This window comes from Phocoena phocoena, chromosome X (genome assembly GCF_963924675.1).
Source record: "Phocoena phocoena chromosome X, mPhoPho1.1, whole genome shotgun sequence".
Classification (NCBI taxonomy): Eukaryota; Metazoa; Chordata; class Mammalia; order Artiodactyla; family Phocoenidae; genus Phocoena; species Phocoena phocoena.
In genome coordinates this window covers 20732209-20758007 of record NC_089240.1, presented here as the reverse complement: position 1 = coordinate 20758007, position 25799 = coordinate 20732209, and the positions used below count along the sequence as shown (strand labels likewise).

The window sequence follows — 25799 nt, the reverse complement described above, 5'->3', positions numbered from 1 at the left end:
CTTTGTCTTTAATTTTTGCCAATTTGATTACCATGTGTCTTGGCGTGTTTCTCCTTGGGTTTGTCCTGTATGGGACTCGCTGCCCTTCTTGGACTTTGGTGGCTATTTCCTTTCCCATGTTAGGGAAGTTTTTGACTATAATCTCTTCAAATATGTTCTCTGGTCCTTTCTCTCTGTCTTGTCTTTCTGGGAACCCTATACTGCGAATGTTGTTGCGTTTAATGTTGTCTCAGAGGTCTCTTAGGCTGTCTTCATGTCTTTTCCTTCTTTTTTCTGTATTCTGTTCCACAGCAGTGAATTCCACCATTTTGTCTTCAAGGTCGCTTATCCGTTCTTCTGCCTCAGTTATTCTGCTATTGATTCCTTCTAGTGTAGTTTTCATTTCAGTTATTGTATTGTTCATCTCTGTTTGTTTGTTCTGTAATTCTTCTAGGTCTTTGTTAAACATTTCTTGCATCTTCTCGATCTTTGCCTCCATTCTTTTTCCGAGGTCCTGGATCATCTTCACTATCATTATTCTGAATTCTTTTTCTGGAAGGTTGCCTATCTCCACTTCATGTAGTTGTTTTTCTGGGGTTTTATCTTGTTCCTTCATCTGGTACATAGCCCTCTGCCTTTTCATCTTGTGTGTTTTTCTGTGAATTTGGTTTTTGTTCCACAGGCTGCAGGATTGTAGTTCTTCTTGCTTCTGCTGTCTGCCCTCTGGTGGATCTATATTGGATTATAGTTGATTAACAGTGTTGTGTTAGTTTCAAGTGTACAACAAAATGATTCAGTTATACATATACATGTATCTGTTGTTTTTCAAATATTTTTCCCATTTAGGTTATTACAGAATATTGAGCAGAGTTCCCTGTGCTGTATAGCAGGTCCCTGTTGGTTTTTTATTTTAAATATAGCAGTGTGTACATATAAATACCAAAGTCGCAATCTATCACTGCAACCCTTTCCCCCAGTAACCGTAAGTTCCTTCTCTAAGTCTGTGAGTCTGTTTCTGTTTTGTAAATAAGTTCATTTGTATCATTTTTTTAAGATTCCACATATAAGCAATATCATATGATATTTGTCTTTCTTTGTCTGACTTACTTCACTTAGTATGATAGTCTCCAGGTCCATCCATGTTGCTGCAAATGCCATTATTTCACTGTTTTTGATGGCTGAATAATATTCCATTGTATACATGTACCACATTTTCTTTATCCATTCATCTGTCAATGGATATTTAGATTGCTTCTGCAATGAACATTGGGGTACATGTATCCTTTCAAACCATGTTTTTCTCTAGATATATGCCCAGGAGTGGGATTGCTGGACCATACGGTAGCTCTGTTTTTAGTTTCTCAAGGAACCTCCATACTGTTCTCCATAGTGACTGTACGAATTTACATTCCCACCAGCAGTGTGGGAGGGTTCCCTTTTCTCCACATCCTCTCCAGCATTTGTTATTTGTAGACGTTTTAGTGATGGCCATTCTCACTGGTGTGAGGTGATATGTCATTGTAGTTTTGATTTGCATTTCTCTAATAATTAGTGATGTTAAGTGCCTCTCAGCCATCTGTATGTCTTCTTTGGAGAGATGTCTTTTTACATCTTCTGCACATTTTTTGATTGAGTTGTTCGGTTTTTTTGATATTGACCCGCATAAACTGTTTGTAAATTTTGGAGACCAATTCCTTGTCGGTCGCATTGTTTGCAAATATTTTCTCCCATTCTCTGGGTTGTCTCTTCATTTTGTTTATGGCTTCTTTTGCTCTGTAAAAGCTTTTTAGTATGATTAGGTCCCATTTTTAAAAATAATTAATTAATTTATTATTTATGTTTGGGTGCGTGAGGTCTTTATTTCTGCATGTGGGCTTTCTCCAGTTATGGCATGCAGGGGCTACTCTTTGTTGTGGTGCATGGCCTTCTCATTGCAGTGGCTTCTCTTGTTGCAGAGCATGGGCTCTAGAGTGCAGGCTCAGTATCTGTGGCACACGGGCTTAGTTGCTCTGCAGCATGTGGGATCTTCCTGGACCAGGGATGGAACCTGTGTCCCTTGCATTGGCAGGCGGATTCTTAACCACCGTGCCACCAGGGAAATCCCAGGTCCCATTTGTTTATTTTTGGTTTTGTTCCCATTACTCTAGGAGATGGATCGAAAGAGATGTTGCTGCGATTTATGTCAAAGAGTGATCTGCCTATGTTTTCCTCTCAGAGTTTTATAGTATCCAGTCATACATTTAGGTCTTTAATCCATGTTAAGTTTATTTCTGTGTATGGTGTAGGGAGTGTCCTAATTTCATTCTTTTACATGTAGCTGTCCAGTTTTCCTAGGGCCATTTACTGAAGAGACTGTCTTTCCTTCATAGTGTAGTCTTGCCTTCTTTGTTGTAGATTAATTGACCATAGGTGCGTGGCTTTATTTCTGGGCTTTCTATCCTGTTCCATCGATCTATATTTCTGTTTTAGTGCTAGTACCATACTGTTTTGGTGACTGTAGCTTTGTAGTATAGTCTCAAGTCAGGGAGCCTGATTCCTCCAGCTCCATTTTCTTTCTCAAGATTGCTTTGGCTATTCAGAGTCTTTTGTGTCTCTGTACAAATTTTAAGATTTTTTTGTTCTAGTTCTGTGAAAAATGCCATTGGTAATGTTTTTAAAGGCTACTGGATGACTTTATTTAAAAAAATATATGTATTAATTTGGCTGTGCTGGGTCTTAGTTGCAGCGTGTGGCATCTTCTTTGTGTCATGTTGGATCTTTTTAAGTTGCGGCAGGCAGGATCTTTTGGTTGCAGCATATGGGATCCTATAGTTGAAGCATGCGGGATCTAATTCCCTGACCAGGGATCAAATCCGGGCCCCCTGCATTGAGAGCATGCAGTGTTAACCACTGGACCACCACGGAAGTCCTGCCATTGGTAATTTGATAGGGATTGCATTGAATCTGTAGATTGCCTTGGGTAGTATAGTCATTTTGACAATATTGATTCTTCTAATCCAAGAACATCTGATCTTTTGTTGTCAGTATGTAGAAATGAACAGATTTCTGTGTTATAATTTTGTATCCTGCAACTTTACTGAATTCATTGATGAGCTCTAGTAGTTTTCTGGTAGCATCTTTAGGATCTTCTACGTATAGTATCATGTCATCTGCAAACAGTGACATTTTTACTTCTTCTTTTCCAGTTTGCATTCCTTGTATTTCTTTTTCTTCTCTGATTGCCGTGGCTAGGACTTTCAAAACTGTGTTGAATAAAACTGGCGAGAGTGTACATCCTTGTCTTGTTCCTGATCTTAAAGAAATGCTTTCAGTTTTTCACTGTTGAGTATGATGTTAGTTGTAGGTTTGTCATATATGGCCTTAATTATGTTGAGGTATGTTCCCTGTATGCCCACTTTCTGGAGAGTTTTTATCATAAATTGGTGTTGAATTTAGTCAAAAGCTCTTTCTGCATCTATTGAGATGATTATATGGTTTTTATTCCTCAATTTGTTGATGTGGTGTATCACATTGATTGATTTGCAGATATTGAAAAATCCTTGCATCCCTGGGATAAATCCCACTTGATCATGGTGTATGATCCTTTTAATGTGCTGTTGGATTCTGTTTGCTAGTATTTTGTTGAGGATTTTTGCATCTGTGTTCATCAGTGATATTGGCCTATAATTTTTTTTTTTTAAACATCTTTATTGGGGTATAATTGCTTTACAATGGTGTGTTAGTTTCTGCTTTATAACAAAGTGAATCAGCTATACATATACATATGTTCCCATATGTCTTCCCTCTTGCGTCTCCCTCCCTCCCACTCTCCCCATCCCACCCCTCCAGGCTGTCCCAAAGCCCCGAGCTAATATCCCTGTGCCTTGCGGCTGCTTCCCCCAGCTATCTACCTTACTACATTTGTTAGTGTGTATATGTCCATGACTCTCTCTCGCCCTGTCAAAACTCACCCTTCCCCCTCCCCATATCCTCAAGTCCGTCCTCCAGTAGGTCTGCGTCTTTATTCCTGTCTTACCCCTAGGTTCTTCATGACATTTTTTTCCCCTTAAATTCCATATATATGCGTTAGCATACGGTATTTGTCTTTTTCTTTCTGACTTACTTCACTCTGTATGACAGACTCTAGGTCTATCCATCTCATTACAAATAACTCAATTTCATTTCTTTTTAAGGCTGAGTAATATTCCATTGTGTATATGTGCCACATCTTCTTTATCCATTCGTCTGATGATGGGCGCTTAGGTTCTTTCCATCTCCGGGCTATTGTAAATAGAGCTGCAATGAACATTTTGGTACATGACTCTTTTTGAATTTTGGTTTTCTCAGGGTATATGCCCGGTAGTGGGATTGCTGGGTCATATGGTAATTCTATTTGTAGTTTTTTAAGGAACCTCCATACTGTTCTCCATAGTGGCTGAACCAATTCACATTCCCACCAGCAGTGCAAGAGTGTCCCCTTTTCTCCACACCCTCTCCAGCATTTATCGTTTCTAGATTTTTTGATGATGGCCATTCTGACTGGTGTGAGATATTTGCAAATGAAGCAACTGACAAAGGATTAATCTCCAAAATTTACAAGCAGCTCATGCAGCTCAATAACAAAAAAACAAACAACCCCATCCAAAAATGGGCAGAGGACCTAAACAGACATTTCTCCAAAGAAGATATACAGAATGCCAACAAACACATGAAAGAATGCTCAACATCATTAATCATTAGAGAAATGCAAATCAAAACTACAATGAGATATCATGGCCTATAATTTTTTTTGTGTTATCTTTGTCTGGTTTTGGTATCAGGGTGATGGTGGCCTCACAGAATGAGTTTGGGAGTATTCCTTCCTCTGCTATTTTTTGGAATAGTTTTAGAAGCATAGGTGTTAACGCGCCTCTAAATGTTTGATAGAATTCACCTGTGAAGTCATCTGGTCCTGGACTTTTGTTTGTTGGGAGTTTTTTAATCGCGGTTTAAATTTAGTACTTGTGATTGGTCTGTTTATATTTTCTGTTTCTTCCTGGTTCAGTCTTGGGAGATTGTACCTTTCTAAGAATTTGTCCATTTCTTCCAGGTTGTCCATTTTATTAATGTATAGTAGCTTGTAGTAGTCTCTTGTGATCCTTTGTATTTCTTTGGTGTTCATTGTAACTTCTCCTTTTTCACTTCTAATTTTATTGATTTGAGCCCTCTCCTTTTTTCTTGCTGAGTCTGGCTAAAGGTTTATAAATTTTGTTTATCTTTTCGAAGAGCCATCTTTTAGTTTCATCAATCTTTTCTATTGTTTTCCTCATTTCTATTTCATTTATTTATGCTCTGATATTTATGGTTTCATTGTTTCTGCTAACTTTGGGTTTTGTTTGTTCTTTCTCTAGTTGCTTTAGGTGTAAGTTTAGGTTGTTTATTTGTGATTTTTCTTGTTTCCTGAGATAAGATTGTATCGCTGTAAACTTCCCTCTTAGAACTGCTTTTGCTGCATCCCATAGGTTTTGGATCGTCGTGTTGTTTCTAGGTATTTTTTGATTTCCTCTTTGATTTCTTCAGTGATCTCTTGGTTATTGAGTAGTGTATTTTTTTAGCCTCCATGTGTTTGTATTTTTTACAGTTTTTTTTCTTGTAGTTGATTTCTAATCTCATTGCATTGTGGTCAGAAAAGATGCTTGATATGATTTCAATATTCTTAATTTTGCCAAGGTTTGCCTTGTGGCCCAACATGTGATCAATCCTGGAGAATGTTCCATGTGCACTTGAGAAGAATGTGTATTCTGTTGCTTTGGGATAGAATGCTCTATAAATAGCAATGAAGTCTATCTGGTCTGATGTGTCATTTAAGGCCTGCATTTCCTTATTGATTTTCTCCCTGGATGATCTGTCCATTGATAAAAGTGGGGTGTTAACGTCCCCCACTATTATTGTGTTACTGTCGATTTCTTCTTTTATGGCTGTTAGTATTTGCCTTATATATTGAGGTGCTCCTATGGTGGGTGCATATATATTTACGATTGTTAAGTCTTCTTTTTGGATTGAGCCCTTGATGATTATGTAGTGTCTTTCTGTGTCTCTTGGTACAGTCTTTAATGTCTATTTTGTCTGAGATGAGTATTGCTACTCCAGCTTTCTTCTGATTTCCATTTGCATGGAATACCTTTTTCCATCCTCTCAGTTTCAGTCTGTATGTGTCCCTAGATCTGAAGTGGATCTCTTGTATACAGCGTATATATAGGTCTTGTTTTTTGTATCCATTTAGCCATCTATGTCTTTTGGTTAGAGCATTTAATCTGTTTATGTTTAAGATAATTATTATTATGTATGTTCTTATTACCATTTTGTTAACTGTTTTGGATTTGTTTTTGTAGGTCTTTTTTCTTCCCTTTCTGTTTTGTTCCCTCCTCTTGTGATTTGATGACTAACTTTAGTGTTGTGTTTGGATTCCTTTTTCTTCTTTGTGTGTGTATCTATTGTAGATTTTCAGTTTGCAGTTACCATGAGGTTTTGATATAGTAGCAGTCTCTACATAAACAAGATTGTTGTTGTTGTTTAAAATTTTATTTATTTATTTTTGGCTGCGTTGGGTCTTTGTTGCTGCACACAGGCTTTCTCTAGTTATGGCGAGCAGGGGCTACTCTTCGTTGCAGTGCGCGGGCTTCTCATTGCGGTGGCTTCTCTTGTTGCAGAGCATGGGTTCTAGGTGTGCAGGCTTCAGTAGCTGTAGCACGCGGGCTCTAGAGTGCAGGCTCAGTAGTTGTGGTGCACGGGCTTAGTTGCTCCATGGCATGTGGGATCTTCCCGGACCAGGGCTTGAACCCGTGTCCCCTGCATTGGCAGGCAGATGCTTAACCACTGCGCCACAAGGGAAGCCCAACAAGATCGTTTTAAGTTGCTGATCTTTTTTTTTTTTTTTTTTTTTTTTTTTTTTTGCGCTACGCGGGCCTCTCACTGTTGTGGCCTCTCTCCCGTTGCGGAGCACAGGCTCCGGACGCGCAGGCTCAGCGGCCATGGCTCACGGGCCCAGCCGCTCCGCGGTATGTGGGATCCTCCTGGACCGGGGCACGAACCCACGTCCTCTGCATCGGCAGGCAGACTCTCAACCACTGCGCCACCAGGGAAGCCCAAGTTGCTGATCTTTTAATGTCAAATACATTTCCAATATCCTGCATTTGTGCTCTCCTCTTCTCACAATTGCTGGTTTTGATATTATATTTGTTCATAAATGATTTCCTACCTTTACTGTATGTTTGCCTTTACCAGTGAGCTTTTCCATTTGTAATTTTCTTGTTTCTAGTTGTGGCCTTCTCTTCTTAGAGAAATTCCTTTAGCATTTGTTGCAAAGCTGGTCTGGTGATGTTGAATTCTCTTAGGTTTTGCTTGTCTGTAAAGCTTTTGATTTCTCCATCGAATCTGAATGAGAGCCTTGCTGGGTAGAGTATTCTTGGTTGTAAGTTCTTCCCTTTCATCACTTTAAATATATTGTGCTGCTCCCTTCTGGCCTGCAGAGTTTCTGCTGAGAAATCAGCTGATAACCTTATGGGAGTTCCCTTGCATGTTATTTGTTGCTTTTCCCCACTTCACTCACTGCTCGTTTGCCTTGTTTCTGTGAGGGTGTCCAATGTAATTTTTATCCTCGCTCCTCTATAGGTAAGGTGTATTTTTGTTTTTTGGGGTTTTTTTGGCCACATGGCACGTGGGATCCTACTTCCCCAGCCAGGGATTGAACCTGTGTGTGGACACCTAACCAGTGGACAGCCAGGGAATTCCTGTTTTTGTTTTGTTTTTTTTTAACCCTCTGGCTTCTTTTGAATGATTGAGAAGAAATTGTAGATGGATATTTTTGTGGATGAATATATTACTGCTAGAATGAGACAGTGTTTAACATTGCTTTTATTCCTCTTTTTCTTTGTTACAGATGTAAGTGCTAAAATATTTTGTTCACAGAAATATTTAGATGGAAATGGAGGAAGTTTGTTACAGAGATACCACTCAATCTTTGAACTCATAAGTTATTTGTCAAATATCACAAAAATAATTTATCATTGTCATCAAAATAATTTTAATGGTCTATCAAGTGATAATTTGTTAAGATCCTCTTTCAAATTTCTTGTTAGGCAGTGGATTAGAAATGATGTGACCTGGAAAAAGATATGCTTCCAAGCTATTAGAATAATTTGCTTTTTCCCTTTCTAGGCAGTATAACACAAAGGCTTTACCAAGACTTATCAAACGACTCTTAATTATAACCCTTACACTGTTACTTAAAAGCAACCTATTCAACCAGATATACTCAGAAAGGGTTGGGGAAATAGAAATATTGGTAATTTCATTACACCATTGCCAATCCAATAATTTTTGATAAAATGCATTTATCATTTGCTTAGAAACTTAAAACACACACACACACACACACACACACACACACACACACACACACACCTTGGGGCTGCAGTTTTAGCAAATTTAGCAAATTTGCAGAAAATACCATCTAACTTAATTGGCAAAACCAGTCCTCATTGTCAAACCTACTAAAACCCTAGAAACTAAGACAAAGTCTTTTCAGTTCAAATGTATTAATTATTTCAAGAAGCTTTATAAAAACCATTGAGAAATGAATTATAGAATCCATTGTATAAAAAAGAATCAGTCAAAAAAAAACAGAAAAAGAATCAGTCAAGATTAAAATGATGTAGATCTAATATAACAAGTTACAAAGAAGATAAAAAGTTACAAAAATAAATCAATATCCTTAATTTATAGTAATACAACATAATTTATACATAAAATTATATGATATTTATAAGAAAAGGAGTATGATTTTTAAAAAGACATGTTATTCCTTGTCTAAATATTGGTATATGTGTGTATCAAACTGGTGTTTGGCTTTGGGGAATAATTAAATAAAATCCAATGTAAAAATCAGAAATAACTTATCTTTGTTAGATACCCTGGGTATCTATTAAAAGGTTAGTTTAAGTTAGGTTATATCTAACCCTTTATTAGATACTTTTCCTATGTACTCGAGGATAGAAAAGGGCATATACTACCAAAAAGTAATTTGGCATAGATCTTTTATTCTGTGTTATGAGGAGGTAGGAAATAATAAACATTTAGAAGATGAAATGGGAGAAAGGTTATCTGTAAATGGAATAAATATGATGTGAGTTGATACAATAGATATTTAACTTCCTTTTTAAATAATATATATGAAGTCTGAGAAAAAAGCTTATAAATATTTTATCCATGTGTTTATTCCAATGTACTTTGAAACATTTGACAATTCCAGAAAAATATTCCAGTTGTATTTCTAAGAAGCAGCAGTACCAGCCTATACAGCTTTGATTTATTGAAGTGATTTTGAAGTGAGTAGTGGAAAAACTGCTATGCCTTAACTACAAGGGAAAAGGCATTTTCAGGATTCAGTATAAGCATTGAGAAGAGCTGGAAAAATGCTTACCCTTAACTACATGAAAAAGCAATTTTTATCATTCAGTATTTCTTTCCAGTGCTCCTTTTGCTTTGAATTCGTGGGCCTTATCCCTCAAGATCCTTGCATCCTTTGATAATAGTTGGGAGAAGGTAGAGGCAAAGTTGTTCGGTAAAAATTTGCATTATTCTTCACTCTACCATATTTAGTTTCTAACTTTCAACTTCACCTATAACAGAAATGTATGCAAGAAGGAGAAAGACAGGAAGCTTTTATAGGTTCATAGTTCTTTGAATAGTCATTAAACGAGGTTTCCATTTGGTTTGACCTCAGGATTTAATTCCCTGCCCCTAGCAATGCAGGTAGTAAGGTTTGCATGATGCTTTCTTTGGTGAAGTAGAGTAAGGTTGGTTTTGGACACAGAGGCTTTCTCTGACCCATTAATTTTAGGAAGGGGTACCCTTGGAAGCTGAGGATCTGGAAATCAATTCCTTTAAAACTGCCAGTGCTTGGATACCTCTTGAAAAGCCTTTACATATCCCCAAGGGTATGTGTACCCTAGTTTGAAGAGTACCTTAGACTGTCTTTCTTGAGTTTGACAAAACAGCTTAATGGCAGAAAATTCTATAGGGAGGAAATTTAGAGGGTCCTTTAAAATAGGTATTCTGTGTTGTTGGTTGAAAGGCTAGCTCTTAATATTATGTATATAGTTAGCAGATAAACTGGTTACAGTGAGTTGAAAGAACCTGCTATATTAATTGTGGGCCCCCTTACATCTGCAGGTAGGTTTGTTGTAGGAATTTCCTTGGGTGGAGCAAGGGCTTTGCTCATGAAATCACTCTGGCCGGGGCAAGTGCACAGACAGGTACAGTTGAAATACTTAGTATTTGGCAGAAATAATGGATTCAAAGACCAGAACTTGTGGTAACTGGAGGTACTACAGTCTACTTACCAACCTTCGGCAGTAACGGCTACCACAAACTACCATGATTTTTGCACTATGATTATAATACCTGCATTTTTAATTTTTAAGCATGTAGTCAGTAATAATTTGAAAATTTTTTATGCAAACTTCTCCTGTGGGCATTATTTTAGTGAATTGAAACTATCCAGTTGTAATGCCTTTTTTTCCCTCCATTTTGTTTTAAAAGCTCATGTCATTTAAAAACAAGACAAGAAATTAAAATTTATTGAATAGATCAGAGATTTTTTTCCTGGAAATTTTTTTTTAAGGGTATGAGTCACCACATACTGACTTCTGCCTCACAGGAGGGGAATAAAAAGGTAACAGCCATAGAAATACCATTCCCTCTATAGTAGACATAAATAGTACTCTGTAAATGTGGGCTTATGCTCTATTGTGTCTTAATTGAAATTAAATATTCCTCTAAGACTCCATTTTGCCTGACTGGTGGGAGATTCAGTCTCGGTCCTTGTTGGGGTCCCTTCGCCTCCCCAGAGTCAAACAAGATTCTGAAATGTTTACAGAGACAGGAGAGGGGCTTGCAGTCTCCAGCCCAGCACCGTTTCTGCACTGCCCTCGTCAACTGAGCCCACAGAATTGCTAGGAAGGAGCAAGTCCACTGTTTCTGTGGAAGGTGAGGCCCCGGCGGTCTGTGCCCAGGTGAACCCCAGTGTCCTCACCCCTCCTGAGGCCCTGCTGGTGGGACCGTCCCCCCGAACTTTGACCTCTTCTTCCTGTGGAGGAATCTTCTGTCTGTCTTCTTCCTTACGGAATTCCCCCAAGTTGGGAAAACCGCAGCCAGAAAGACAGGTTGTCTACCAGCAGCTTGAACTTCACAGCTTCTGCGGGCGAGTTTGTACCGAGAAACCGGGCATGCGCATGAAGTGGGGACAGGGAAAAGACAGTGATTTTTTGAATTCTTCCACGGAACACCATTGCTCAGAGTTCTCCATCTGGTTGTCAGGGTGCGTTTGCCAAGACTGGGGAACAACAGTGCCGCTTTGGGCGCAATTACTGTTTAGACAGTAACTGGTCAGCACGTTCAGCTGCTTCTTGCGGTCACTCCTGGGAGATGAAGATAGGACCCCATGTCAGCATAAACAGGTTGGTGGTTTTCTCTCTGCTCTGTCAAGAGGCCGTTATCTCCGTCATCTCGAAGTTACACCAAATTGCTCGGGTGCAGGTTCAAAATGGGGGGGAGGATATGGTTCGGCCTAGTTTTCTGTTGTTTAAAATAGAAAATTGATGGATCTGAAATCCATTTTTTGCTTAATACAATTCTTGAGGTACTGTTTTAATAAAATCCTTTAGTCTTTTAAAAACGTAAAGTCTTTTAAGAACATTTCAAAAGCCATAGATCAATTTTTTAATTGTATAGGTTGGCCCATAAATAATTCTTATTTATGGAGTCAAAACCAATGCATTCAGTGAATCAATACATAACATAGTCATTATGGCCCTACTAACCACCACCCACCCACCAAGCTGGGCATGATGGGTGATTCAAACACAGGCTGGGCTCTTTACTCAAGATGTTCATAATATGCTTTAGGGGCTTTCAAATGTTGTATGCCTCAGAATCATCCCTGAAGCTTGTCAAAAATAGAGCTGCCTGGACCCCGCTCCAGACCTACTGTCTTAGTCCGTTCAGGCTGCTAGGACAAGATACCACAGACTGGGTAGCTCAAAGCAACAGAAGTCTATTTCTCATCATTCTGGAGGCTGAGAAGTCTAAGATCAAAGTGCTAACATGGTCTTCTGGTGAGGGCCAGCTTACTGATTCATAGCTGGCACCTTTTCACTGTTTTCTTACATGGTGAGAGGGGCTAGGGAGCTCTCTGGGGCCTCCTTTTTAAGGCACTAATCCCATTTATGAGGGTTCCACCCTTATGACCTAAGTATCTCCCAAAGGCCCACCTCCTAATGTCATCATCTTTGGGAGTTAAGATTTCAACATATGCATTTTGGGGGGACACATTTAGACCATAGCACCCATTGAATCAAAACCTTGAGTGGAGCCTGGGCATCTTTAACAAGCTCCTTAGGTGATTCTAATACTTACCAAGGTTTTTGAGCCTGCCGTGTGGTTGATGGTGTTTTGGTCATGTAAGGCACTACAATGTTTTCTGTGTTGTATTGCATTCTACATATGTCTATACATCATCACAGGAAGTATGTATAGGAGATATATAGACATACACGTGTATCGAGAGACACAGTAGTCTTTTATTTGCATGTATGTTGAAATGTACCTGCAGGTAAATATATACCTTTTATCTTAAATCCTAGTAAACCTTTATTGAGCATCTGTGTGTATCAAGCATTGTTAATTCATTCAACAAGTAGTTGTTAAGAGCCTACTATGGGCCATCAGAAAATAAAACAGACAAAAGTCCCTGTCCTCAGGGAGCTATATTTTAATAGAGAAACACCAACAACAAACGAATGAGACAGTTATATGATGGTGAGCGCCATAGCAAGAAGTTAGGAGGGGTGGGGCCTGCCAGTGGTGGGGGCGGATCCCAATTTAGAATAGGGTGGTTGGGGAAGCCTTGAGGGAGGAGAGGGGGTGAGCGCTATGGATATTTGGAGCACAACTGGTCCAGGTTTGCGGAACAGGAAGTGCAAAGCCCTGATCTCAGTGGGAGTATTCCTGGTGGTTTCAGGAAATAAGGAGGCCAGGGTCTGGCACACAATAGGAGATGCAGTCAGAGAGGCAAGGAATGGGCTGAGGGAGATGTGGATCTTGTAGGGGCCTGTAGGCTTCTGGAGGAGTTTGGCTTTTACCCTGAGGGAGATGGGAAGGGTTCGGATCTTGGGGATGATGTAATCTGACAGGTTTTAATGGGATCATTCAGGCCAATGAGAACAGGCTGCTGGGGGTTGGGGGCAGGCTGGAATCCAGTGACCAGTTAGGGGGCCACTGTAGTAATCCAGGGTAGAGATGGTGAATGGGCTGGGAAGGGAGCAGTGAAGGTGGTGAGAGGAACGTGGCTTCCGGTGCGCTGTGAAGGAGCCAGCAGTTTCGCTGACGGGTTGGTTGCAGAGGGTGTGAGGGCTGCAGTAGGAGGGTTTCCGAGGATGCTGGGTGTAACCGTTGGTTGTACTCACTCTCTGGCCAGGTTTGTTTCTGGATGTGGGTCATGATTTGGTTCCATCAAAATGACTGTGTTTTTGTTTTTTTATAAATTTATTTTATTTAGTATTTTTGGCTGTGTTGGGTCTTCGTTGCTGTGTGCGGGCTTTCTCTAGTTGTGGTGAGCGAGGGCTACTCTTCATTGTGGTGCGCGGGCTTCTCATTGCGGTGGCTTCTCGTTGCGCAGCACGGGCTCTAGGTGCGTGGGCTTCAGTAGATGCAGCGCGTGGGCTCAGTAGTTGTGGCTCACGGGCTCTAGAGTGCAGGCTCAGTAGTTGTGGCACACGGGCTTAGTTGCTCTGTGGCATGTGGGATCTTCCTGGACCAGGGCTCGAACCCGTGTCCCCTGCATTGGCAGGGAAGCCCTGTATTTTTGTTTTTAAAACGTATCTTGTACACTTAACATTTGTAAGGTTATTGTATGTACATAATACCTTAAAGGAAAAAATCCCTCATCTTCAGGAGTGGTCAGGGTAGTCTGACTGACTGCAGTAAGACCCTGACGGGGATATTGGTAAACAGGGACTGTAGCCACAGTGACGTCTCTTCCTGACATGTAGAAAAGCTGCTTTTGCCAACAAAAATATATTCTGGATATGATAATAATATTTATTGCTCACTTTATTTCAAAGCACTTCTATATAAATCCTCAAAAAATCCTTTCTAAGGCTGATAGTGGAGGATAGTTCCATCCCCATTTGAGGATTCAGGAACTCGAGACCTAGAGAAGATGGCATGTGGGAAGGATGAACTCTGCTAGATCGGATCTTCTATTTCGTGACCTTCTCTTCTTGATCGTGTGGCCCAATGTGTAGTGACTGGACCTCATTCCAGGGAACAGAAGTGCGTGTGTGTGCGCGTGTGTGTGTGTGTGTTCGTGCACGTGCATGTGCGTGCACGTGAATCACACTTGGGTTACTAAGTACAATGATGTGTTAAAGGAATTGGAACTGATTGTTCTTACGTTCTGTAACTCAGGCCTCTTGGTCCTTCTCGTTCTGCCTTCTCTGTCTGTTCGTTTGGTCATTTTATTTCTGGATAGTAACGTTCACTGAAGGGTGAGATAGGGAAATAAGAAGATGTGAAAGTCACATTAGGTAGCGTGGAGAATAATTTTAATAAAAGCCACAGTGGAGAATGCAGTTGTAATTAACACTAATATGAAATTCTCAATTGCCAGGGGATTTCAGCTTGCTTCACTTTCCTGATCCTTCGTTCCGGTAAAAAGAAAAAAAACCCTGAGTTTGATTATGTCACACACCTAGCAAGGCTGAGTTCTTTGTCTTGCCGAAGGAGCCATGTCTGTATTGGGATGGCTGTGAGCAGGGCCTGGGCCAGCTAACAGCATTTAACGCATTTGCCTCTTTCAGTTTGCAGTGATGACCTCACCCACAAATTCAAAGGTTTCACCGTGATGAATGAAGCAGAGAGATACGAAGCGCTGAGACACTGTCGCTATGTGGATGAAGTCATCAGAGATGCTCCGTGGACACTCACGCCAGAGTTTCTGGAAAAACACAAGGTACTTACTCTTCCACGTTCTCTAAGTAGCAGAATTAGGGAGTCGTCTGTTTCTCCAGCTTATACCCAGAAAGTCCAAAGACTCTTCTCATTTTGGAAAGAGGTGACTTCAGGCACTGTCATGTGATGTCACTTGATGCAGCACCTGTCCTGTGCCCACATCTGGGGACCAACAGCATCCCACTTCCTCAGTGTGGTCTCTGGAGCTAGACCACTCAGGTCCACGTGTGGCTTAACTTCTTAACTGTGGGACCTTGAGCAACATATCGCACTCACTTACCTAAACCAGAAAATGGGTGCTGTTTTGAGGATCTAATGAGATCTAGTAAAACCCTTGGAACACTGGCTGGCTCAAAGCAAGAGCTCCAAAAATGTCATCATCATTATCACCATCATTATTATTGATGCTTAGAGTTCCACAGGCATCATTTTTCATGGAACAAATGACCACATATCTTATCCAGAGGGACAGGGGTCAGGCTTTAAGGAAAGAACTGTATATCTCTGATTTTGTGACCCTGAGACTCCTACTGATAGAAGATTTTTATTAGTTGAAAACACAAGAAATCCTTTTGATCTGCATCAAATTATGTGCTTTGTATCTCCCTACCAGCCCCACATTAGGAGCTCTTCTTTCCTTTTATGAGCAGTACAAAAAAATAAGATTAAGCTGTTCTAAGAGTTTTCTATTTTTAAATTCACGATGCAGGAGAGAATAGAGAACACTGATAAATGTGCATGGGTAATAGCAGAGCAGACAATTTCCCAGCAAGAATAAAAAGAAAAAGGAAGAACTCCAATATGATTTACTTCCAGCAATCACTAGCACATTTTTACTAAGCATCTATTGTATCTTCAGCTTGTGTGCAGAATTATGGGGATGCTGATGATGGCTGCCATTTATCGAGTACTTTCCATGTACCCAGCCCTGTGCTAAGTGCTTTGCTCTTACATGAATCACATTCAATCTCATGGCTACCCTGAGACGTTGTTGTTGTCATACACTGGAGACGAGGAACAACTAAGTTTGAGTACGAAGAATAGAATTGATGATAATAACATTTATTGAGTACTTGCTGTGTACCAGTTATTATTTTTAGCACTTTTACATAATTATATTATTTAATCCAGTGATTCTCAAGTGGGGGCAAGTTTGCCCCCAAGGGACATTTAACAGGGCCTGGAAACATTTTGGGGCATCATAACTAAAGGGGTGCTACTGGCATCTAGTGGGTAAAGGACAGGGGTGCTACTAAGCATCCTACAATGCACAGGACAGACTCTCCCCCTCCAACAAAGAATTTTTTTATATGTAAATTTATGTACTTTATTTATTTATTGGCTGCGTTGGGCCTTCGTTGCTGTGCGCGGGTTTTCTCTAGTTGCAGTGATGGGGGCTACTCTTTGTTGCGGCGCGCGGGTTTCTCGTTGAGGTGGCTTCTCTTGTTGCGGAGCATGGGCTCTAGGTGCGTGGGCTTCAGTAGTTGTGGCGTGCAGGCTCAGTAGTTGTGGCTCGCGGGCTCTAGAGCGCAGGCTCAGTAGTTGTGGCGCACGGGCTTAGTTGCTCCGTGGCATGTGGGATCTTCCCCGACCAGGGCTCGAACCCGTGTCCCCTGCACTGGCAGGTGGATTCTTTTTTTGTGTGTGTGTGGTACGCGGGCCTCTCACTGCCGTGGCCTCTCCCGCTGCGGAGCACAGGCTCCAGACGCGCAGGATCAGCGGCCATGGTTCACGGGCCCAGCCGCTCCATGGCATGTGGGATATTCCCGGACCGGGGCACGAACCCGTGTCCCCTGTATCGTCAGGTGGACTCTCAACCACTGCGCCACCGGGGAAGCCCCAGCAGGTGAATTCTTAACCACTGCACCACCAGGGAAGTCCCTCCAATAAAGAATTATCTAGTTCAAAATGTCACTAGTAGCAAGGTTGAGAAATCCTGATTTAATCCTTACCACTAAATTATGAGTTATATAGCTAGTAAGTGGTGGGGCAGGAATCTATACCCAGCAAAATTAAACTGCTACTCTACGTCTCAAGGTGGAGTGAAGCCTTGTTAAAGGGCTTTGAAAGTTAGGCAAGAAGTTTTTACTTGATGGAGGAGGAGAACAAGGAACTAGTGAAGATCAGTAGGCACAAGGATGACAAGAAGAAAATTCTGTTTAAGGAGGTGCCCCCACCATGTGACAGAGGGAAGGCTTGGAGAGGAAAGAGCCTGCATGCAGTGAGGCTGCAGGTTCAAGTTGGTATTAATAATCCAGGTGATGGGGCCCTGGATTTGGCATAAGCAATGGAGAGGAAGTGATGGGTGTATGCACTTATGTACACACACACACACACACACACACACACACACACACACACACACACACACACCCCCAATGGAACTTGTGACCTATGTGCTATGGAGAGTGAAGGAAGTAGGGAAAAAAGGCTGATTCCAAGGTGTTTGGAGCCTAAATAAACTTAGAAAATGGAGGTGCCCTTGGAAGGGGCCCCAGTTTTCAGGATGAATTAAAATTCCAGACAGGTTTTTAAAGTGACAGCAAGGCCGGCAAAAGAGGAAAGGGTGACTTTGGGCAAATTTGACAAGTTTTATCATTTCAGCAGCCGTATGACCCAACTGAAATAGTAATACTTGCCCTACCTGCCTCACAAGGTGGTTGTATGAATCAAACGCGAAGAGAGACGTGAATTCATTTCTACAATATAAAATCTGACTTAAGTGGGGGAATTCCCTGGTGGTCCAGTGGTTAGGACTCTGTGCTTGCACCGCAGGGGGCACGGGTTCGATCCCTGGTTGGGGAACTAGGATCCTGCAGGCCGCGTGGCACGGACAAAAAAATAAATAAATAAAATAAAATATGTCTTAAATGTGAGGCTGGGCCTATTGCCATCAGTGGGACAGGAAATGAGGATTTGGGCTCCTCGTAGCAGAGGCGATTAAAATCTGAAGAATGAGTGAATTGTCTGAAGGAGAGATTTTAGAGGCAGAAGAACAGAAGGCCAAAAACACCTACTGTCAGAGGTGAGAAAAGAGGGACCAGCAAAAGAGAGAAACCAATCTAGTTCCCATCAGCTCGTGGAAACAGAGACAGTTGGAAATACCTTTCAGTCAAGGATTCAAGTCTGCCTTCTGAACTGCTCATTTCAACTGCTTAATTACAACTACTTTGTTCTAAAAAAAATATGTATTTTCAAATTGCAGACACGCAGCCCCATCCCCGTGTTGATGTCACTCTCCTCTCTCTCTCCAACAGATTGACTTTGTGGCCCACGATGACATTCCGTACTCCTCTGCTGGCTCTGATGATGTTTACAAGCATATAAAGGAAGCAGGTGAGGGTCGTCCTGTGCTCACCTGTCCCCTGCGGCATAGTGATCAGGGCTAATACGAGACGTCTGGGTTTCAGGCTCGATTTTAGAGTTCATCACACGACCTAAAATCACAGGACCCTGTTTATTTTTTTAATTGGAGTATAATTGATTTACAGTGTTGTGTTAGTTTCTGGTGTACAGCAAAGTGATTCAGTTATATACACACACACACATATACACACACATATATATATTCTTTTTAATATTCTTTTCCATTATAGATTATTACAAGATATTAAATATAGTTCCCTGTGCTATACAGTAGGACCTTGTTGTTTATCTGTTTTACATACAGGAGTGTGTCTGCTAATCCCAAACTCCTAGTTTATCCCCCTCCCCGGACACTGTTGTTTAAAGGGCAATCATTTTCCTCATTAACAATGAAATTACTCTATGTTCCCAAGAAAGTTCCTTCCAGAAGAATACAGATGACTGGCTAATTAAGGATCTGGACTCCTCATCTCCCAAGTCCAGTCCTGCCATAGGTCATCCTGTCACATGATAATAATATCCTCAGGTACCACATGCAGAGGCCAAAAAAAAAAATAAAAAGAAAGAAAGAATGGATAAATATTTGTGGTAGTCAAGTAAAAATTAGTGGCAACTGTCATTCCTCGGCCACCTGTTTCCTCCTGATAACAGTTAACTGATGTCATGGAAGGCAGACATGGTGCGTGAGCTTTGGAAGTCGTCCCATTTGTCACTAGGCATTTCTCTTCAGGTCAGAGAGTCTGGTTGGCCCCAGGGACTTACTGGGGGACTGGAAAGAGGGAGGTTTCCTCGCATTGTGGGCTCCCCGGAATTAATTCCTTCATCAAGTACTCTTCGTACTCCTACGCTGCTCTGACTACAGGGAAATCGCTCCTGGGCATCATAGAAGATCTGTGGTTTCTAGCCTCAGTGGGATGCTCAGTTGCTCCTTGGTAACATTTACCTCCTCTTTTTCCCCTTCCTGCCCTGATTTACCCATAACTCCTTGCGTCCTTGCATCCTTGCTTCCTCTACTGCATCCAGAGGAAGAGGGGTATGTTTTCTGTCTCAGGCTAACCTCTTATCTGAACTTACCTTCTCCCTTCCCTGGAGCATGTTTTCTTTTATTCTTCCTCCCATTGTGATCCAAGCTTCTCACTCTCCAGTAGTTTCTTACCAGCTTACGTGGAAGTTTACAAAAACAAATAAACCCAGATCTTTCCTTCTGCCCTCCCTCCTGCCTCTACCTTCGCGGACATCCTTGCTTGGTTCTCCCCTTAGTGGCAGCTGTCATTCCTCAGTCACCTGCAGTCTGACTTCTGTCCCATCTTTGCTCAGTTCTCAGATGCCCTTTGGACCACCCAATCCAGCGGCCTTAGCTCAGTCCCCGCTCTGGGCATAACGAAACTGCTGACCGTGTTCTTTGCTTAGACGCTCTTGTCTTTGCTTCCATTTCTCGGACACTTCTGGGACCTTTGGTTTTTTTGTGTGTGTTTTTTTTTTCTTGATATCTTTTGGCCGCCCCATGGGGCATGTGAGATCTTAGTTCCCTGACCAGGGATCGAACCCGTGCCCACTGCATTGGCAGTGCAGAGTCTTAACCACTGGGCCACCAGGGAAGTCCCTGCTCCTGAGTTTTGTTACTGGGTTTCTCTCCCTGTCTCACCAGCCTCATCTCTGTACTCTGCCTTCCACACACACACGCTCTACACTCCAGGTACACGGAATCTGTCCTGGTTTCCAGACACACCCCCGCTTTATACCTTTCCTCCAGCTGTTCTCTGGGCTTGGAATGCCCTTCCTCTGAGCATCTTGGTCAGGGCCCAGCTGAGGAGCGAACCCAGACATGCACCCTCTCCCTGGGGCATGATTCAGCACAGCCCCCGCCCTCTTCAGAGGCAGACACTCTTCGCATATGGACCTCCTTGTCAGCTCCCTTCTCCTGATTGTGTGTGTGTGTGGGGGTGGGTGGGTGGGTGTGTGTCCCTAGCTAGAGTGAAGTGCCACAGGCCACGGCCATAACTCATCCATCTTTGCATCCCCAGCACAGTCCCTGGTACATTTGTGGTGCTCCTTAAGTGCTGGCTGAACAAGAGAGTGTTTTTATTGAGTATGATGGGGAGGCAGCTTAAGATGGAGGCCTTTTGTGTGCAGGGGCTCTTCCCAACACACGGGGAATGGAGCCATTTACCCAGATAATTCGGGCACACGCTTCTGTCTTGTGGAATGGTTCATATTATTTAGAGGTAAGGGTGATATTTTGGCCTGAATGATATGGACCTTTCATCCAATTTGTTGGCTTTTCACTGGTATCTTGGCCTCTGAGTTCCTCGCACACCTCTTTATTGAAGGAGATGCTAATGACAAGTGCTGAATTACTCCAAACCATCTTAGCCTCACAGCCCAACAAAATCTCAGTGAAAGATGGAAGGGCTCAGTCTGTGACTTATTTCAAAAATGACTGTGAGGGCTTCCCTGGTGGCGCAGTGGTCGAGAGTCCGCCTGCCGATGCAGGGGACGCGGGTTCGTGCCCCGGTCCGGGAAGATCCCACGTGCCGCGGAGCGGCTGGGCCCGTGAGCCGTGGCCACTGAGCCTGCGCGTCCGGAGCCTGTGCTCTGCGGCAGGAGGGGCCGCAGCAGTGAGGGGCCCGCGTACCACAAAAAAAAAAAAAAAAAAAGACTGTGATCTGAAAGATCTTCAAAATTATATCTGTGAATTTGCATCTTTTTTGCTCTACTTTATAACAGGCAAAAACTCACAAATTATAGGTGCTCTTTGGGGCAAATGTATAATGGAAAAATAGTCTCGGCTCTACCCAATACTCATCATTTAACTGAGCTGAGGTTTTCCGTCAATGTCACAGGGCTTCAAATAATCACCAGGAATCAGAATAGTCATTGCTGGGATTTTAAAATACCCAGCCTCCCCAGATTATATCCATTTGGATTACTTAAAAAGACAGCTGGGGCAAAGGTAATTACTTCTACCCTCTTACAGGATCGGATATGGTTTTTCTGACTCTATAAGTGGAGCTGTCCAAGGTTGAGGAGGCAGTACGGTAACGTGAATTCCTTAGCTTCTCCATCCATCTTCCTTCATCAGACCACCTTCCATAAACTTCCCATAAGCCTGTTGCTGCCTGAGAATCTTGGAGCGAGGAAGAGTTTGAGGAAGGGATGGGCTGGAATTGGTATTTTAGCTAAAGGTAGGTGCAGAAGTAGATTTTTAATGGCTTAATTTATTTTCTGCTATTTTATTTTCTACCATACATGTCATCTATAGGTACTGTAGGTGCATCCATGCATACTTTCCTACATACATTAAGCCATCATCTGGCACGGTACAGATACTGTAGTTTAGTGAGTTACCATATGCCTTACTTAGGGATTTCAAGAAGTCGAATACACGCCACTTTATATTTGAGCTGCCCCCATTGCTGGTACTTGCATCAGAGCCATCTTTCCCCTTCCTGGAGGCCACTGGAACTCCACCCATTGGTCCCACCGTGCTTCACCCTCAGCCTGCTGCCGCTACAGCCTTTTCCTGGTATTCAGGGACCTTCAGACTCTGAAGGTAGAACGGGCTCCTAAGGGTCACTCACCCAGTCGTCTACCTCCTCTTTGGCATCACCGCCAGATCCAGGTAGAACTGATGCTTGCCCGTCTCCCACGAGGGGGAGCTTCCTCTCTCCCAAGGCAGCCCATTCCGTCTTTGGATGGTTTTGACTCTCGTTGGTTAACACACGAACCGCTGAGTGCATCCACAAGCCTGCTATTGTTGGTGGGAAAATGGGATACAAAGATGAATAAGACGGCCCTCACCCTTGACAGAGAGCAGAGCCAGATAGAAATAATTACACCAAAATATTAGAAGCCTGCTATATATAGCAGGCACGGGAGGTGTGTCCAAAGGTGGGGGTATATGGGGAAGTGCAGCGTGTTTGGAGAAAATCGACAATGTTCATGTGGTAGAGGGCGCGTGGAGGTGGCGGCGGAGAGAAAAACTGGCAGGACGAGTGGTTTAGGCTTCATTCCGTGCGTCACAGGGAGCCAGATGCCACTCGGAGGCGGGGGGGTGCCAGGAACAGCTCTCTTGCGGGGGAAGGACAACTGGGTAGGGGGCAAGAGGAATTTCTGTAACCAAACTTAGGAGCTCCCATTTCCACAGGTGACAGGAAAAAAAACAACCCACTCTTGACACTTGAAGTAATTCAGACTCTTTAAGGTTTGCACTTAGACCGTGTGGACTCAACCTGTGGCCTTTTTCTCCTGGCATGATCTGAGTACTGGCTTGGATGGGGTACGGATCTGGCTCTGCTGACCTGTTGTTGTGGGGTATCGAGACCTGCTCAGCCATCATCCCTGGCTACCAGATCCCCATGGCCGCCGCGTCCATCTGTTCCCCAGCCACGGCCCTCTTTGGCCTGTCTCTGCCACAGCCTCTACCTCGCTACCCCCCTCCCCACATTACAAGTGTGCCACCCAGCAGTCACACTGATCTCAAGTCCCAGCTACCATCAGTGTTCCTTGAGAGGGTCCCCAGGAACGTCAAAGATGTCCCCCACAGTTACTGGAGGGCGGTGGGAGGGAGCCACATTAGGCCCTGTCTGACCTGCTTGCCATGTTGGCACGGGGCCTCTGTGGGACCATTTCCTCCCAAAGTTCCTCGAGGTAAACAGGGTGCCAGCCCCTCTGCTCTGGGCTTCCTAAGGGGGTTTCTTACTTGCCTCTGCCCCCGGGGGTTTGAACCTGAGTCAGGGCAAGACAGGGGACTTGCTTATATTCTCTTGCTTCTGATCCCTCTCTGGGCTTTTCCCTCAACCTCAGGAGGGGCTTTCTTCTTCCCCGAGGGCAGGAAACGGCCCCTGTGTTAATTTCATCTTTCCCCACTCCAGGGCCTACAGTTCAACATTCTGTACCCTCAGGCCACTCAGCCTCTGGCTCTTGATCATCAAAGGGACACTCCTGGCATTTAGAAAACCCTTTCTGCAGTCCTCAAAGCCTGGCTCTTTCAAGTGAAAGCCTTACCTTTCATAACTATTCTTTTGGAAATGAGCCTTCAGAAGAGCTTGTTTGAGAAGTCAAAAGCTGAACACAGTCTCCTGTGTCCTCAGCTGCATCTGCTTTCCCCCGAGGTGATGGAGGTCTCAGCATCAGTGGGAAGAGGGCTTCAGGACAGACATCATCCCCGGAAATGAAAATGACATTGGATAATATATCAGAAATGTATTCTGCTATGTAGAACGTACTCAGTCTCCCTAATGGAGTTTTTTTGTTGGTTCACATCCTTTTGGGGCCAGCTGGGGGAACTCCATGCTACCCTGAGCTGGTCAGGTCTGTACTGTTCTCTTAGAAAGGGCTCCCTTGGTGGTCAGGAACATTGGGTAATTAGAACGGGAGGCCTGACAGTCTCAGATACCAGTCTTGTCTGTAAGGAGTTCCAAGAAAGGAAACCCCATACGCTGTAGACTTGGAAGGCTGCTAGGAAACATGGCGAGGTGGGCTTTGGTGGGTTGGAGAGGAGGGAGGAGGGGGCTAAACTGACTGATGCGTCAGTAACTCAGTGATGGGTTATGGCATGGGGCGAGTGTTACCTTTTTAAGTCTTCGTAAGATCTGAGCTGTGAGCAAGCTGCTCCTTTCCGAAAGTTGTCATGAAGGGCCTGGTACGCACAAGTGCTTGTCAAGTGTCAGTGTGTCTACAGATCCCTGCAAGATCTTGTTCAGGCGCAGATTTGGGTTCGGTAGGTCTGGTGGGACCTAAGATCCCCATTTCTGATGAGCTCCCCGGGTGTTAGCTACTGTAGGTTCGTAAAGCTCACTTAGAGTAGCATGACTCCGGGTCAGGGATTCTGGTTCACCCTGAATTCCCCCAGGGGTTACTCCCAGGTTTAATTGAGTCAGCATGTCCTGGGGTGACAGTTCTTCGACTGCCTTGTGGAGCAGCGACAGGCATTTACTGGTGGTTTTATTTCTGGGTGAATGGCCTCTAGTGAGCTAAGAGAAAGTTGCTTTCCTGATTTGAGGAATCGGGAAAACCTCAAGTTCTAGTTGTTGGGTGTAGAAACAGGTCCAGTATTTTGGTAACTCTAAGCAACTGATCAGCCGATTGTTGCATAACAAATTATTGCTGTAGTTAGTGACTTAAAGGAGCCACTTCAGGGACTTCCCTGGCGGTCCAGTGGTTAAGACTCCATGCCCCCAATGCAGGGGGCACGGGTTCAATCCCTGGTCAGGGAACTAAGATCCTGCCTGCTGCACGGCATGGCCAAGAAAAAGAGCCACTTCGTTTTGCTCATGGTTTTGTGGAACAGGATTCCAGTAAGGGCTTGACTGGGTGGTCCTCGCTCAGGGTCTCTGAAACGGTTGTAGTCAGACACTGGCCCAGTTGGGCTGGAGGTCCCTGATGGCGCACTTAAGTGGCAGGCAGTGGGTGCTGGCTGTTGACAGGGAGCTCGGTTGGGGTTGACACCGGTTCTAGCCTTGGAAGCCACCCAGCATCACTTATGCCACAGTCTATTTGTTATAAGCACGTCACGAAGGCCAGCTCACATTCCAAGGGACAGGAATCGTGCCCATCTTTAATCCACCACAATTCCCACCTCCAAATTGAACAGTCAGGTGGCATTTTACTTGCTCTCGGAGCACAGGCATAAGACTTACATGTGCCTTTACGTGGGCACGAGGACCCTTTCCTGTGGTCCACTGATCTACTCTGCTGATTCCTCACCAAGGGAGAGCCACGGTAGAAATCTGTTTGGGGCCCAGGTAGAGAAGGCCAGAGCGTTCGTCGTGGAAGCAAGGTGCTCAGAAATGGCGTCAGCAGCCACATTTGGCTTTTATCCTCTAATCGAGGTTCATTCTGAAAGTCAAAAATCACTTTATGTGAAGCCAGAGATATCGAGGGCATGAATTAAACTTTACAGCCCTCTGCTCTGCTTGTCAGAACTACATGTCAAAATTCTCCAGCAAAGCTGGATGAAAAGATGGAGCTTAAATGAAGTAGACTGTAAGGTCCACATTGCTCATCATCATTCGAATATCGCCTCTACTACTGTTGAAAGTTTCCTTCATTAACATGTGCTTTCCTGCTTCTTAAAATAGTTCCATAACCAAATGCCGCAGTTCTGAAAAGCATGATGAGAAAGGTTCTTTGATCAAGCTTATTACTGAATATTTTTAGCAGAGCAATAATTAGGATTTGGAGGAAGCTCCGTGCCTCATTATGTCAGCAGAGGGCTTGGCTTCTTTCAGGGACCTACCTCGCAACCAGCCAAAGCAAATCTCTCCCCAGCCCCAACTTTCGGTTACTCAGCCACAGAGACTTCACCCTGTGGCTTCAAAGAAACGGTGAGCTCACGTCACCAGTGTCTGAGTGACTTGCTAAAATCAGTTAGTGGCTAGAGAATCTCCTTAACATTTCAGCCGGCAGCGGTTGTGAGTGAA

General features: G+C 43.3%; 1 protein-coding gene and 2 non-coding genes across 3 annotated transcripts in view; 2 read left to right on the top strand and 1 right to left on the bottom strand.

Moving 5' to 3' along the window:
* Positions 1–25799, top strand: part of PCYT1B (phosphate cytidylyltransferase 1B, choline) — a 137941-nt gene that overhangs the window by 69780 nt on the left and 42362 nt on the right. Inside the window, exons 4-5 of the mRNA XM_065900893.1 lie at positions 14859–15010; positions 18267–18345. Coding sequence (XP_065756965.1) covers positions 14859–15010; positions 18267–18345 — 231 coding nt within the window. The remainder of the gene's footprint in view (positions 1–14858; positions 15011–18266; positions 18346–25799) is intronic.
* Positions 17742–17814, top strand: TRNAA-UGC (transfer RNA alanine (anticodon UGC)). Its single transcript has one exon. It is a non-coding gene; the product is annotated as a tRNA-Ala (tRNA).
* TRNAG-GCC (transfer RNA glycine (anticodon GCC)) lies at positions 19901–19973 on the bottom strand. The gene has a single exon. It is a non-coding gene; the product is annotated as a tRNA-Gly (tRNA).